Source organism: Macaca fascicularis, chromosome 17 (genome assembly GCF_037993035.2).
Source record: "Macaca fascicularis isolate 582-1 chromosome 17, T2T-MFA8v1.1".
NCBI lineage: Eukaryota > Metazoa > Chordata > Mammalia > Primates > Cercopithecidae > Macaca > Macaca fascicularis.
Genome location: NC_088391.1, coordinates 27,535,109 through 27,549,603, shown reverse-complemented (window position 1 = coordinate 27,549,603; position 14,495 = coordinate 27,535,109). Strand labels below are relative to the sequence as shown.

At 34.1% G+C, this 14,495-nt stretch overlaps 2 protein-coding genes across 4 annotated transcripts in view; one reads left to right on the top strand and one right to left on the bottom strand.

Annotated features, from left to right (window-relative positions):
* The window catches only part of RB1 (RB transcriptional corepressor 1), a 174,870-nt gene that overhangs the window by 58,866 nt on the left and 101,509 nt on the right, over positions 1–14,495 (bottom strand). The gene's annotated exons all lie outside the window — the stretch shown is intronic.
* Positions 80–2,045, top strand: LPAR6 (lysophosphatidic acid receptor 6). Its single transcript, XM_005585834.4, has one exon. It carries the CDS (start codon positions 761–763, stop codon positions 1,793–1,795), a length of 1,035 nt encoding a protein of 344 aa, XP_005585891.1. The 5' UTR covers positions 80–760; the 3' UTR covers positions 1,796–2,045.

Here is a 14,495-nt window from a genome sequence, read left to right as displayed (position 1 = left end):
AAACTTTCTTTGTCAAAACCCAGCCTCTTCTTCCTGTGATGTCATATTACAAATCTAGCAAGCCTTTCTTTTTCACTTCAGAGAAAGCGACCTCAAGATACAGCTGGCAACTGAGGAAAAGGCCTCAATTCGGCAAGCGCTAACATGCTTGGGAATTTATTTTGGAACCTTTAAAAGACTCTTCTGCTTACCCACCATCTGGGATCCACTGCAGGAAAACAAAAAAGGAAAACTTCATTTAAAAGAAGCAAGAAGTAAAATGGGACAAATTCGGAATGTTTAAGTCTCTGAAACTCTGCACTGAAAAGAAAATAAGATTGATAACTTAAGCTTAACATTCTGAGGCATAAAGAAACATTAACTTTGGAGTATTCATCTTGTCTACTGATATAGAAGTTTAGAAGACAAGTGGTTTCATTCTGATCACAGATCACATCTTTTCTTTAAATTTATAATCCTATGGGTTGGCCTCGTTGACTGTATTTTTTAAAGGTTGCTCGTCAGTTAACTGAGCCTTGGAATTCATGGATTTTCTAAAGACTAACAAATGAAAATATTTTCCTGTTGAAGAACCCAGCGGAAATTTTACAGCAACAAATTTCATGTTTCTTTTGGATATTTTTGAGAAAAATGAAATATTTATAAAACCATCCAAAGATCCAGATAATTTACAAATAAATTGAAGGTGATAATATGAATACCAAAGGAGACTGCAGCTGATGAAAGTGCTTCCAAACTGAAAATTGGACGTGCCTTTACGATGGTAAGCGTTAACAGCTCCCACTGCTTCTATAATGACTCCTTTAAGTACACTTTGTATGGGTGCATGTTCAGCACGGTGTTTGTGCTTGGGTTAATATCCAATTGTGTTGCCATATACATTTTCATCTGCGTCCTCAAAGTCCGAAATGAAACTACAACTTACATGATTAACTTGGCAATGTCAGACTTGCTTTTTGTTTTTACTTTACCCTTCAGGATTTTTTACTTTACAACACAAAATTGGCCATTTGGAGATTTACTTTGTAAGATTTCTGTGATGCTGTTTTACACCAACATGTACGGAAGCATTCTGTTCTTAACTTGTATTAGTGTAGATCGATTTCTGGCAATTGTCTACCCATTTAAGTCAAAGACTCTAAGAACCAAAAGAAATGCAAAGATTGTTTGCATTGGTGTGTGGTTAACTGTGATCGGAGGAAGTGCACCGGCGGTTTTGGTTCAGTCTACCCACTCTCAGGGTAACAATGCCTCAGAAGCCTGCTTTGAAAATTTCCCAGAAGCCACATGGAAAACATATCTCTCAAGGATTGTAATTTTCATTGAAATAGTGGGATTTTTTATTCCTCTAATTTTAAATGTAACTTGTTCTAGTATGGTGCTAAAAACTTTAAATAAACCTGTTACATTAAGTAGAAGCAAAATAAACAAAACTAAGGTTTTAAAAATGATTTTTGTACATTTGATCATATTCTGTTTCTGTTTTGTTCCTTACAATATCAATCTTATTTTATATTCTCTTGTGAGAACACAAACATTTGTTAATTGCTCAGTAGTGGCAGCAGTAAGGACAATGTACCCAATCACTCTCTGTATCGCTGTTTCAAACTGTTGTTTTGACCCTGTGGTTTACTACTTTACATCGGACACAATTCAGAATTCAATAAAAATGAAAAACTGGTCTACCAGGAGAAGTGACTTCAGATTCTCTGAAGTTCATGGTACAGAGAATTTTATTCAGCATAACCTACAGACCTTAAAACGTAAGATATTTGACAATGAATCTGCTGCCTGAAATAAAACCATTAAGACTCACTGGGACAGAACTTTCAAGTTCCTTCAACTGTGAAAAGTGTCTTTTTGGACAAACTATTTTTCCACCTCCAAAAGAAATTAACACATGGACATTTTAAAGTCTTTAGTATAAAGAAAATTTGTATTCAATGTGTTAAGCATTAACATGTATTTTATTTGTGTATACACTCCATCTGATTTTTCTGAGCCATTTTGATTTGTTCCTTCATTAAAAAAATCTCTTAAAGTTATTCAGTGTCTAAAAGTGACTGATTTAAATTATGTGGTGACAATCTGTAATGTCTTTGAATGATTTACTAAATTATACTAATTTATATAAGTTTAAGTATTTAATATTTTTATTCAACATACCGTTTTTATTTTGAATTAAAACAACTAATCGTATTTGTTAAACTATGATTAACAAATGAGAAAGAAGAGTAATTTGAAATAATCAAATGTTTTGGGAGTACTTTAAAATACATATATAACTAAAAACGTAGTCTTCTGTAGAAATGGTGACATATTAACATTGTTGTAAGATCTTGAGCAGTAACACACTGATAACATTTGGGGAGTTTGGTTTGTGTAGGCAATTTGTAGAAAGCAGATGCTATCTATATGGTATGTTTGAAGTTACTATTTTGATTTTCTGTATATAATGCACTCAATTTCAAAATGACACATGCCACAAAAATTAAGAGGGAGAAAACTAATAAAATGTCATTTTGCTAAGTTTTTACTTAGCAAAAAAATAAAATACTACCATAGGTACATTTTAAAGGCGCACTTACATCACAGTCAAGAACTTACGTTTTAAGTATGTTAGGTCAGAGAAACACCAGAGATAGTGAAATATAGTACTTGGCATTTAGAAAGTAATATACAGTCACATGTTGCTTATGATGCTTGCTTAGGTAATTATGTCATGCAAGCATCATAGTGTGTGCTTACACAACCCTAGAAGGTATATACTACTGTACACCTAGGTTTATATGGTATACCCTATTGCTTCTAGGCTACAAACCTATACAGCATGCTACTGTAAAGAATACTTTAGGCAACTGTAAAATAATGGTACTTGTGTATCTAAATATATCTCAACATAGAAAAGGTACAGTAAAAATACAGTATGATAATCTTATGAGACAACCGTCGTATATGTGGTCATTGACCAAAATGCTGTTATGTGATGCATGACTATAAATATTTTCTTTTCCTTCACTCTTCTGGCCATTTTAAGCCAAATATTGGACAGTTCAAAACATTATTTTAAGTAGGCAAGATGTTATTGTATGTAAAAATGATTTATTAAGGACACAGTTCCTTTCATTATAAAGCAACAAAACTACAAGGTCAAAAAACTAAACAAAACTATATTTTCATTTCACTAAACATAAAATGGGTATGGCTCTGAGGTATACTTTAGAAAAAAGTACCAAGTACACTAAAACTTTTTTATTATCCAACATATTCGTTTTTTAAAAAAATTCAGGCCGGGCACGGGGGCTCACACCTGTAATCCTAAAACTTTGGGTGGCCGAGGCGGGTGGATCGTAAGGTCATGAGATCAAGACCATCCTGGCCAACATGGTGAAACCCTGTCTCTACTAAAAATACAAAAATTAGCTGGGCGTGGTGGCACATGCCTGTAGTCCCAGCTACTCGGGAGGCTGAGGCAGGAGAATCGCTTGAACCCAGGAGTCAGAGGTTGCAGTGTGCCAAGATTTCACCACTGCACTCCAGCTGGGCAACAGGGCAAGACTCCATATCAAAAAATAAATAAATAAATAAATTAAAAATAAAAAATCAAGCAGTTCTCCAAAGTTAACTAAAAAAGAAGGGCTTCTATTTAAGAAAAAGGACATGTAATTAAATTCAGCATCCAACCTATCTGATTTTTACTGTCTTAATCTTTTAAGTCCTGAATACAACTTGGACAAAAAATTCTTTTAAGACAAAAATTTGATTTTTGCTGTTCTCTAGGTTTGAGCTGCAATGATTTCAGAAAAACCACAATCATTTGCCAGACAGGTAAACCCATTTTCAATAAAATAACAGTGGGGGGTTTTCTTTAGGGATCCATGTTTTCCTTTAGATAAACCTAAAGCAAAATACATCTTTAATGCCTTCAGCCCAGGAATTCCAGGTTACAGTGAGATATGATCACACCACTGTACTTCAGTATGGATGACAGAGCAAGAGCCTATCTCAAAAAAAGAAAAAAAATAATAAAGAAAGAAAAGAAAAATGCTTAGAACAAACCCAAAAACTAGTGAAGAATACTAACCATGGTCCTTTATATCCCAAGAGAAGTATATACATAATATAAGTGTGTTTTCTTCCATTGACTTGAAATCCCTTTATTTGATATCACACTTCAGTAAATAAAAATACACTCTTTCTTAAACATACTGAGTTGAAAAGCAACTACCAATCTACCAATCTGGGGCAAACGGGTGGAGAATTCTGTAACTTTGAGATTTCTCGGAACTCTCCTCAGTTTAAAGATCTCAACTTAAGGCAAGATCGCAAAGCATGAATATAACTTTAAAATACAAGTAAAACAGTCATTAAATAGTTGTTATTACTATGTTCATAAACTTTTTGGTGTCTCTTGTCAACAGGAAGATAAATGAATCAAAAGTTTTGTAAGATTCTTCATAAAGCAATACATAACAGATAACAAACATAGTTTTCTCATCTAGAACTTCAAATACTGGGTAAATCTTACCTATGGGAAAAAAGTGTACCAGAACAAAATTTATTTTCCTTTGTTAGTGTTGTACTTTGTGGTAAATCATATATTCTGAGGGTTTTCTCTTCCCTTCCCCCTTTATTCAGAAAAACCTATATTAATATTAGAACTCTGATAATTTTACTTTTCATTACCTGAAAATGATAGCACTAAGCCCCCCTACAAAAACTGTGCCCACTGTTATTAACATTTTCATAAAACAGTAGATGATTTGACTAATCTTCCTTCCCACATTAACTCTCCTCAAAGGAACAGAGTTAGCTAAGAAAATTTTTCAGGTGTGGAAAAATGGCTTTCCAGCATCCTAATAATTTCTGAACTTAGAAATCATCTTTTCTGAGAAAATATCAAGTACCTAGTTTTAAAAAAGCATAAAAATATATGTATTTTTATTATATGTATTATATATTATATATATAATATATTCACAGAAAATTAAACTGAATATACTACTAAAGGAGTTATCAACGAACCTTAATATTCTACGTTCAAAATGCTGAAAAGTAAATTGGAAATATAAATCCTAATTATAGATATTGGTATTTAAAGAAATTAGCCACTAAATTGAGAAATATAAAATAGAAAATGGAGCAAACTTCATATTCCCATCCAAGAAACATTTGGTTCATGAATGGTACATAGTTATCAAGAATCTGAAGCAATTGCTTTTTGGTCCTACAATTTTGGACACTTGATGAACCAAGTATTTTGTCTTTTGTCAATATATTAAGTTACTATTTCCAAGAAGAAGCTTTACTACCTTCCAGCACCTAAACTTTTTTAGTGCCTAAATGCCAATCCAACCCTGGATGTCACAAATGTTCTTAGTTGTGAATAATTTTTTGTGTAGAAACGATTTTATAAACAGTGCTTAGGCAGGGATAAAATCTTAAAGACTCCAAAAACAAACTTTTTGAAAAGCTTTTTGGGGCTTTCCTAAAAATTGAATTACCCATTTATAACATGGCTCCTAAGAAATAAATTACAAATTAAAAAGGGCTAATGAACAAACTTAAGAATGTAGAACATATTAATATCTAAACTGACCAGAGTATTTAATGATCAACATTACTTATTTAGCAACATTTTCCAGATATCAACATGTACATACTCCTAAGATCTCTAATTCTCAAATTTCTATTTTCTCTCTTTATCATTTTTACTTAATGTCAGACAGTTTTATGAAAGTACAAAGAATGTCCATTAAACAAGGCAACAGACCAGATAATAAATGAATAGGAGATTAACGCCAGGCAAACTTCTCCCTCTTTTTTATTACCTTAAAATGATAGCGTTAAGCCTCTCCCACCTTCCTGTCTTCCTGCCCCCAAAAGATTTACTACAATAACCTCTTAAAAGGGTACAAAATTACCTCTTTTATTGGAAAAGCAGTGTTAAAAACAGAATTCAAATGATAGAGCCCCAGAAGGGGTATAATTCAAAAATTTAATAATCAGTTTTCTCAAAACTTGGTTTACTCATAATAGATTTCAAGCAATTTTTAAAAATAAAAAAAGTTTAAGTAACTGTAAGAAACAATTATGTGTTATATACTTACAGCAGAGTTACAGTTAATAGCCATGGGATAAATGTGCTAAGTTCCATTATCATCCTATCAAAATGGCTTCTGGAACATTCACAACTTAGAAGAGAAAGGGCCTGATGGTCATCTGATATAACTACATCTTAGGCTGAGGAAACTGAGGAACTATAAGACTAAATATGAGACACAATATCACATAACAAATTAAGGTAGAGCCAGGGTAAGAACTCCGTTTGTTTGTTTTTGTTGGTTTTTAATAGAAAGATGAGGTCTTGCTATATTGCCCAGGTTGGACTTGATACCTGGGCTCAAGCAATCTTCCCAATTCAGCCTCTCAAGCAGCTGGGACTACAGGTGCAGGCCACTGCACCTGGCTGAACCCAGTTTCTTTGTTTTTACTCATCTAATTATTTAATGGTGGCAAGGCAAGCACCACAGGCAAAGGCCCTGTGGGAGAGAACTTGGATACTGAAAGGATTAAAACATTCAAAGTGGCTGGAGAAATAGGGCTGACATCTTACATGTACTTATAGGCCATGTTAAGACCACGTTAAGTGCTGAGAGGCTGTGGAGAGTCCTCAAGAATTTTAAGGTAGGGGAAACATGATCAAATAAAGATTTGTCTGATACAGGGTAGAGATGCATTTGTCTTCAGCAAGAAAAGAAAAATAATCAGAATAAGAACTATATTTATACATTTAAAGGGCCCTTCTTATCTTTTTTTTCTGATTTGTCCTTTCTCCCTTATTAAAATGGGAGAAATTCTTTTTTAAATGATGGTGATAATAGATGAGAAGACTATTTTAATGTCATTACTTGGCAAAATTTGGACAGCAGCTGTCATGGAGAAATTGCTACCCGGAATGAAAAATAGTACAAAACTTATGGATGGGATTTGGCAATATCTAACATACCCATATACACACACATTAACCCTTTGACCCAACATTCTCACTTCTAGGTATTTATCCTCAAGACACAATTTCAATTATATGAACATACACACACATAACACACACATACATACACACACACACACACACACACAGCTATTTATTGTGGTAATATTCAAAATTGCAAAAAACTGGAAACTACCTAGATGTCCAATCATAGAAAACTAGTTGAACAGACTGTAGTATATATACACAATACAGTACTATGTTGCCATGATAATGAGAAATATCTCTATAAACTGATAGGGAATGACTTCAAGAAGGTAGTGTTAAATGAAAAAAGCAAAGCATAAAAGAGCACACATAGTATGCCACCTTTTGTATAAGAAAAAGGCAAAATAAAACATGTATAACTGCTTATTTTTATAAAAAGAAACAGAGGAAAGATAAACCAAAATACAAGGGTGGGGTGGGAAATGGGATAGAAGGAATATCAAAGAATATGACATTTTTCAGATCATACCTTTTTGTATAGTTACGACTTTGGGAAACATGTTAGTGTTTTATACGGGGTATTGACAAACTTTCTTCTCAAGGAGTAGATAGTAAATATTTTAGGTTTGCAGGCTCTACTGTCTTGCTGCAACTTCTCAACTCTGTACTGCAGTGCAAAAGCAGCCACAGACAATATATAAATGAATAAAGTGGCTGTGTTACAATAAAATTTATGGTCTGTGGACTGTGCATGCCATCTCCTGTTATATGTAGTCAAAACTGTGGGCCAACAAGGATGGGGGAAAAACACCCTAGAACTTCATTTATTTTAGTGTCTGGCACAAACTGGTCTCAATAATTAGAATGAATCTTAAAATTCTTCAAAAGCCCGAGGAAAAAAGGCAAATTTTCTTTCGTTAATACACAAATTCATTATTACTCTTATTACTTCATTTATCAACTTTAAACTGTATTTGTTAAATTCCCACCATTTAGATGAGGTTATACAATTGCTAAAAGAAACCATTTTGTTGTTGAAGGCATTCTTTTTGAAACTATCTGATTTCTCATGTGGAACAAATATTTTCTGGGCTTGTTGCATCCTAGGATTTTTCGCATTTTTCTCCCTGCACTGGTGTGATGGTTTCACTCTTTATTAGGTCTCATGATTTCCCTTTTGTGGATTCTTTTTTCATTTAGTTAAAGCACATTCCCTAGTTATTTCATTTCAAAAGGGCAGTCAAGAGATAAACATTCGGAGTCCTTGCATTTCCAAATTTCATTTTGCTGTCATATTTGACAAATTTTAGGTTATAAAATATCCAGTATTCCTAGTGAGAACTTCTGTGCTGATCTGGATCTCATTCCCATAAAATAACTTACTTTTTCTCTCTGGAAGCTTTTATAATTTTCTCATTATCTTTAGAATTCTGAATTTTTCGCTGGGTGGGGTGGCTCACACCTGTAATCCCAGCACTTTGGGAGGCCAAGGCGGGCGGATCACGAAGTCAGGAGTTTAAGACCAGGCTAACCAACATGGTGAAAATCCGTCTCTACTAAAAATACAAAAATTATCTGGGCATGGTGTCATGCGCCTGTAATCCCAGCTACTCAGGAGGCTGAGGCAGGAGACTCGTTTGAACCCAGGAGGCAGAGGTTGCAGTGAGCCGAGATCACACCACTGCACTCCAGCCTGGGTGACAGAGCGAGACTGTCATAGGGAGAAAAAAAAAAAAGTATCCACATTCATTCATCATGCTCGGCACTATGGACCTTTCCATCTGAAGCCCCCTAGTTTTCATTAGTTTTGGAATTTTTTTTTTTTTCTGTTCTTTTTTATTATTTTCTCTCCTCCATTTTCTCTGGTCTTTCTTATGGTAATGAATAAATATTGAACTGAGGTACCTGAAAATACCAAAGTAAGGAACTACATAACCTACCAGTACAATAGTTTATTGTATTTTCCTCCTAGGAAGAACTGCCTTTCCTATTTCTTTTTCTTTAGGTCTGTTACAGAAGTCTGGGTTTACTTCAGTTTCTGTTCTGCTTCTCTCTTTGGCACCATCAGGAAACCCTAGCCCTGTGTCTACAAGTGTGCACAAAATTTGAAGGTGGGGGCAGGCTGTACCTGTATAGTTTATGCATTACACAACAGCATGGGGCTTTAGCCTAAACTGCACAGCAAGCTTAGTGTTGCTGTGTCCAGATGGCATCTTTTTATAATTCATTAGTACAGAGGAAGGTGCTTTTTTTTCTTTTTTCTTTGAGACAGTGTCTCATTCTGTCACCCAGACTGGAATGCAGTAGCACAGTCACGGCTCACTGCAGCCTCAACTTCCCAGGCTCAAGCAATCCTCCCACCTCAGCCTCCCAATTATCTGGGACTACAGAGGTGCATTTTCTTTATTCTCATAGGCTGGCATGGCCTTAGATGGGGGACTGGTCCAGGTGTTTCATGTTCTTAAAATGTTGCTCACAAAGTGTAGTACCCAGTCCAGCAGTATCAGTATCACCTGGAAACATATCAGAAATACAAATTCTTGGACCCTACACTGGAAACTTTGTGACTGGGCCCAGCAATCTGTAATCTGTGTTTTAACAAGCCCTCCAGGTAATTTTGATGCATGCTCAAGTTTGAGGACCATTGCCAGATAGCACTTTAGAAAACCTTCCTGATTATTGCCCCACTCTCTGCATCTGCTACTTGGAGTTTGGGGGCTCTCTAAGACTCCCACTTCCACAAGTCCCCTTTCCTGGGGGTGTTGTGTGCTGTGGTTTTCTCTACTTTATCATATCCACAACAGTCTTCATTTATTTTTTATACTAAAAAAAAAAGAATCAACTCCTCCACATCCCTCCGTAGTTTTTCTGCTTCACAGTCTGAGTACTGCTGGGTTCCACTCCCCTGTGATATGTGTCTTTTTTGTCATTTCTGCAGGGTTTGCCGGGAGAAAGGAGGTAGAAGTGTGTGGTGAGTCTGCTATTCCAATGCGCTAAGTTCCAATATCTCATTATAAATGAGAAACAGTCTCATTTTTAAAAGCAACTGTACAGTCCAAGTTACACAAAAAGTCATATTACTTAAGCCCTTTTACTGCTGCTAAAAAATAACAAAGTGTTTTTACATCAAAACACAGGAGATCTTTACATTACTAACAACATAACCTTAAATTTAATTTTCTTTTAAAACTGATAATTTTCCAACTAATTTTACCAATTATTGTTAGCTCATATTTTAATAGGACATAAAACCTATGAGTTATAGGTTTTATATATAAAAAAGGTTAAAAGATTTTATATATAGTACTTTATGAACAGAAGAAGTTTATTTAAATAAAAATGAATACTACTTAAGACTTTGGGAGTCTTACTCTGGGAGGCCAAAGCAATAGGATCACTTGAGTCTAGGAGTTTGAGACCAGCATGGGCAACAGCAAGGCCCTGTCTCTACAAAGAATAAAAAAAATTAGCCGGGTGTGTTGGCTCACACCTGTAGTCACATCTACTAGGGAGGCTGAGGTGGGAGGATCACTTGAGCCCAAGAGTTCAAGACTTCAGTGAGCTATGATTGTGTCGTTGCACTCCAGCCTGGGAAAACAGAATGAGACTCGTCTGTTAAAAAAAAAAAAAAAAAAAAGTTTTCTGCAAGGGATTTCTCTACTACTCTCCATCCCTTCCCCAGGCCATTTATTCTTCATTGGAACTGAAATGTGTGAAAGTTTATTTTCAGAAGACCCCATTAAAATACGTGGGTTCAACTAAATCCGATGCCAATCTAAAAGTGCATACTATTAAAAGTGCCCAATATTCCTATGAAAAACATAATGCAAAAAAATTATATTTTCAAGAACAGATAGTAAGTTCAGTATTGGATTAGGGTATCCTATGTTCATTTTTGTTTATGACTCATGTAAAAGATAAGTAATTTCACTTCTCCACCTTTTTCGTCTTAATGTTTAAAAGAAAAAAGCTAAATGAGAAAACCTAATATAAAAACTATCATTACCTAATATGTAAATTTAAAAACTTTTAGACAATTTAATTATCTTAAAATATGAAAAGGGCATAATGATAAAACGACCAGACTTAAAAGATAGCAAGACAGATTTATGTGAGTCTTTGAAGAATTCTTAAGGAATATAATCAAAATCTTAAAGATAAATTTGTGGTTATATTTAGCGGAGATAAGAACACTGAAACTTAGCAAAGTAAGAAAAGGCTTTTTTGAAAAGGCTAAGAAACAAATCCAGCTGTTTCCTATTCTACGTTTCCTTATCATGTTCTAAATCTAGCACTTACAGGAAGACACCAAAAATACCTTTGATATTTGGCCATTTCTGAGAAAAGCTGAAAATATGAAGAATCAATTAAGTACATTAATAACAACACCAAGGACCACAAATGTGTATGTTGAAACAGACTGGGTTGTGACAGTTCAGAGTTTTTAAAACATGCTATAAATATTTGGAAAAATGAAATGCCAAAAAGTTATATTTTATAATTAAAGGTAAGTAAGCTTAGATGATTTAAGAACAATTGCCTTAGAGTAGTTCTAAAATTTTAGTAAACTCAGTAATTAATAACAGCCTTTTATTTCGCTGCAGAAATTCAGAAGCTACACTAATTAGGATTGATTTCTCCTATTTCTCTTCTTTGTTTGTTGCATATCCAGAATTCCAGAGCCCTTCCTCACAATTCCAGTTAAGATATAAGTTTACAAACTGAAAATTTTAAAACTAAATTCAAGTAATTATCTAATATCATGACTCTTCATAAAATTCTCTGAATAAGAATATATGTGCTTCCACCCCACAGGTTAAGTACAGAGAATATGTCCTAGCTATTCTTCTGCCATTGCTACTTCCCTTCTTGTTTGTACTTGAATAGTGAACTAACACCACCCTCAGGGTAATTACTGACATGATTCATAACTAAAGCAATATGACAAATTCCAACTGTAATATAACAGTGAACACTGCCCATACTTAACAATGCTGGAGTCCCATGATGCCTTTTCCCCCTGAACTTTTTCCACTTTGAGAAGGTGATGGGGGAGGAGGGGTGCCTCAAGAGCAGAGAAAAATTCTCTGTACTTATAATAAGCCAAGATAAACAGGTTAATACTGTGTAACTGTATCCTCGGTTCTCTGTTCTTATGAAATTACTGTATAGTAGAGGAAAAGGAATGAAGGGTACTAGCAATTAATTGTTATGTTTCTAATTACTATTCTCATAAATGCTCATTTATTCCTCACAACAAGTCTGAAAGTTATCCCTATTTTATATACAAGGAAACCTGAGATACAGAGACATAATTTGCTCAGAACCACACCAAAGCAAGTTACATGACATCTCTGGACCTCAGGTTTCTTTATCTATAAAATAGGGATAGCAATGTTTACACTTCCAGGCTTCTGTGAATATTAAGTAAGATCTGCTCACTCAAAGTCCAGGCCCTTTTTGCTATAGCATAGTAACACTCACAAACAGAAAAATACAAACACAGATAAAACATGAGGAAATAAACTAATCATGACAACGTACATACCAAACAGTAAACTAACATACACTAAGAGGCAACATAGAGTCTAAAAGTATAGTCTCTGGAACCAGACAGCCTGAGTTAAAATACTGGCTCTGTCACCAGCCAGTTTTGTGGACAAGGGAAAGTTTCTCCATCTGTGAAACAGTGATGAGAGAATCTATTTCATAGAGTTGTGAGAAGTTATGAGTTAATACACCAAAGCACTTTTAATAGTACCAGTAATAGGAAATATGCAAAAACATTACCTAATATTACTTCTACACTGAAATGTCACACACATAAATGAGAGTTATTTTGATGTTGGTCTGTATGGTTACCAGACAAGCTTCCAAAGAAGTAAGCAAGTGATGAGCACTACTTCCTAAAGGAAGTTTCTATGAGCTACCTACAGGACATTCCTGAGTTGTTAGATTTTTTTATTTTTGGACATCCTTGAAATTCTTAGTCCCTTTTGCCAATTAATGAACAAAGAGAATGGGTAATATGTATAATATGAATGGTGTGATGGGGGGGAGTGACATGAATAGACAAGTTATGAATATTTCTCTACAGTAAACTCTGGCATTTTTTCATGTGTCAGAGTGTTTTAAAATTAAAGAAGGGGATAGATACATAGAGAAAAGAATAGACTTAGGGATCAGACATATGACTGAGGTACTAGAAGTTATTTGAGCAAAGGTTTAGAAATGAAAAGGATTTTATGTTTAAAATCATAAACAGGCTACCTGCATTGATTTATAACAGTTATTACAGTTTCTTTAGATTTTCTTATTGTTGTCCTTTTTTAACATATGAGAACCCACATGAAAACCCATTTAATGCCTTATTAATCTTTAACAATGATGAAAAAGAAATACAGTTATTTTATTACATTGAGCTTATATTCCTAGATCTTTAAGCAATCATCTAATTACATTTCATATGTAGCATATCCTTGCTACATTTCAGTGGATTATTATTCATGAGTTAAATTACTATCCTTTTTCTGTTTGTATTCTTTCTGCTTATCTATCTTAAAATTTTTGTAGATTATTAGTTCACTGGCAGAAAAATAATGTCACCATAAAATATTTATTTCTAAGATATTGCCTTCTTTTATTTTCCCTTCTTTGTCGTTACATTTTTTCATTCGTATAGAAGATGACTTTAGGCATACCTGGAATCTTTTACTAAAAACAGAGAAAGAATAAAACAACAAAAACTTCAGGTCTAATGTTTCAGTCTATGAAAACAATCTTGACGTCCATTTCTCTCACCCCTTCCCTTGAAAGTTGATCCAGATACCTAATTTCAAACTAAATTATAATGGATTCTGAAAACACTTATAGTAAAGTCTCATTTCTAGGAGTTGCATGAATGAAACATATATGCATACTAGCATTTACTTTTATAATATAGTTTGCTCATTTTTGTAAAGTCTTCTTTTAATCCTTCTTCCTGAGGAATAAATCAGACCAATAGTCACAGTGCACTGCACAAAGGAGCTAGTCAACAAATGTTACTTTTCCCTTTCTTGTTACTAATTAGCTCCCAGGCAAAACACTTCTCTTCTTACTCAAGATAAAAAATACACATATATATTATGCTTTCACTTAGAATAAAATTAACTTACTATTTATATTGCTCTCTTTATACTGTCCCATATGCCTGACTATATATTATAGAGGTAATACAAACAGTGTGAATGATTAAACAGAAATAATGTAGTACATTGACAGAGCCCTTTGCTGGAAACCAGTATGGAATTTGGAATCAAACCAATATGAGTTCAAATGCCAACTGGGTGACCTTAGACAAACTACTTAAAGAGAGCTGATGATCTGTTCTAGGGAAGTGTAATGAAATAGATCCTTAAAATAATAATATAATAAATATGAGAGACAGCTTTAAAAAAAATTACAGGATTCTATCAACTATTGAGAAAGAAAAGGAGAAAATGCTCAGTATTTAAGCCTGGATGATTTGAAA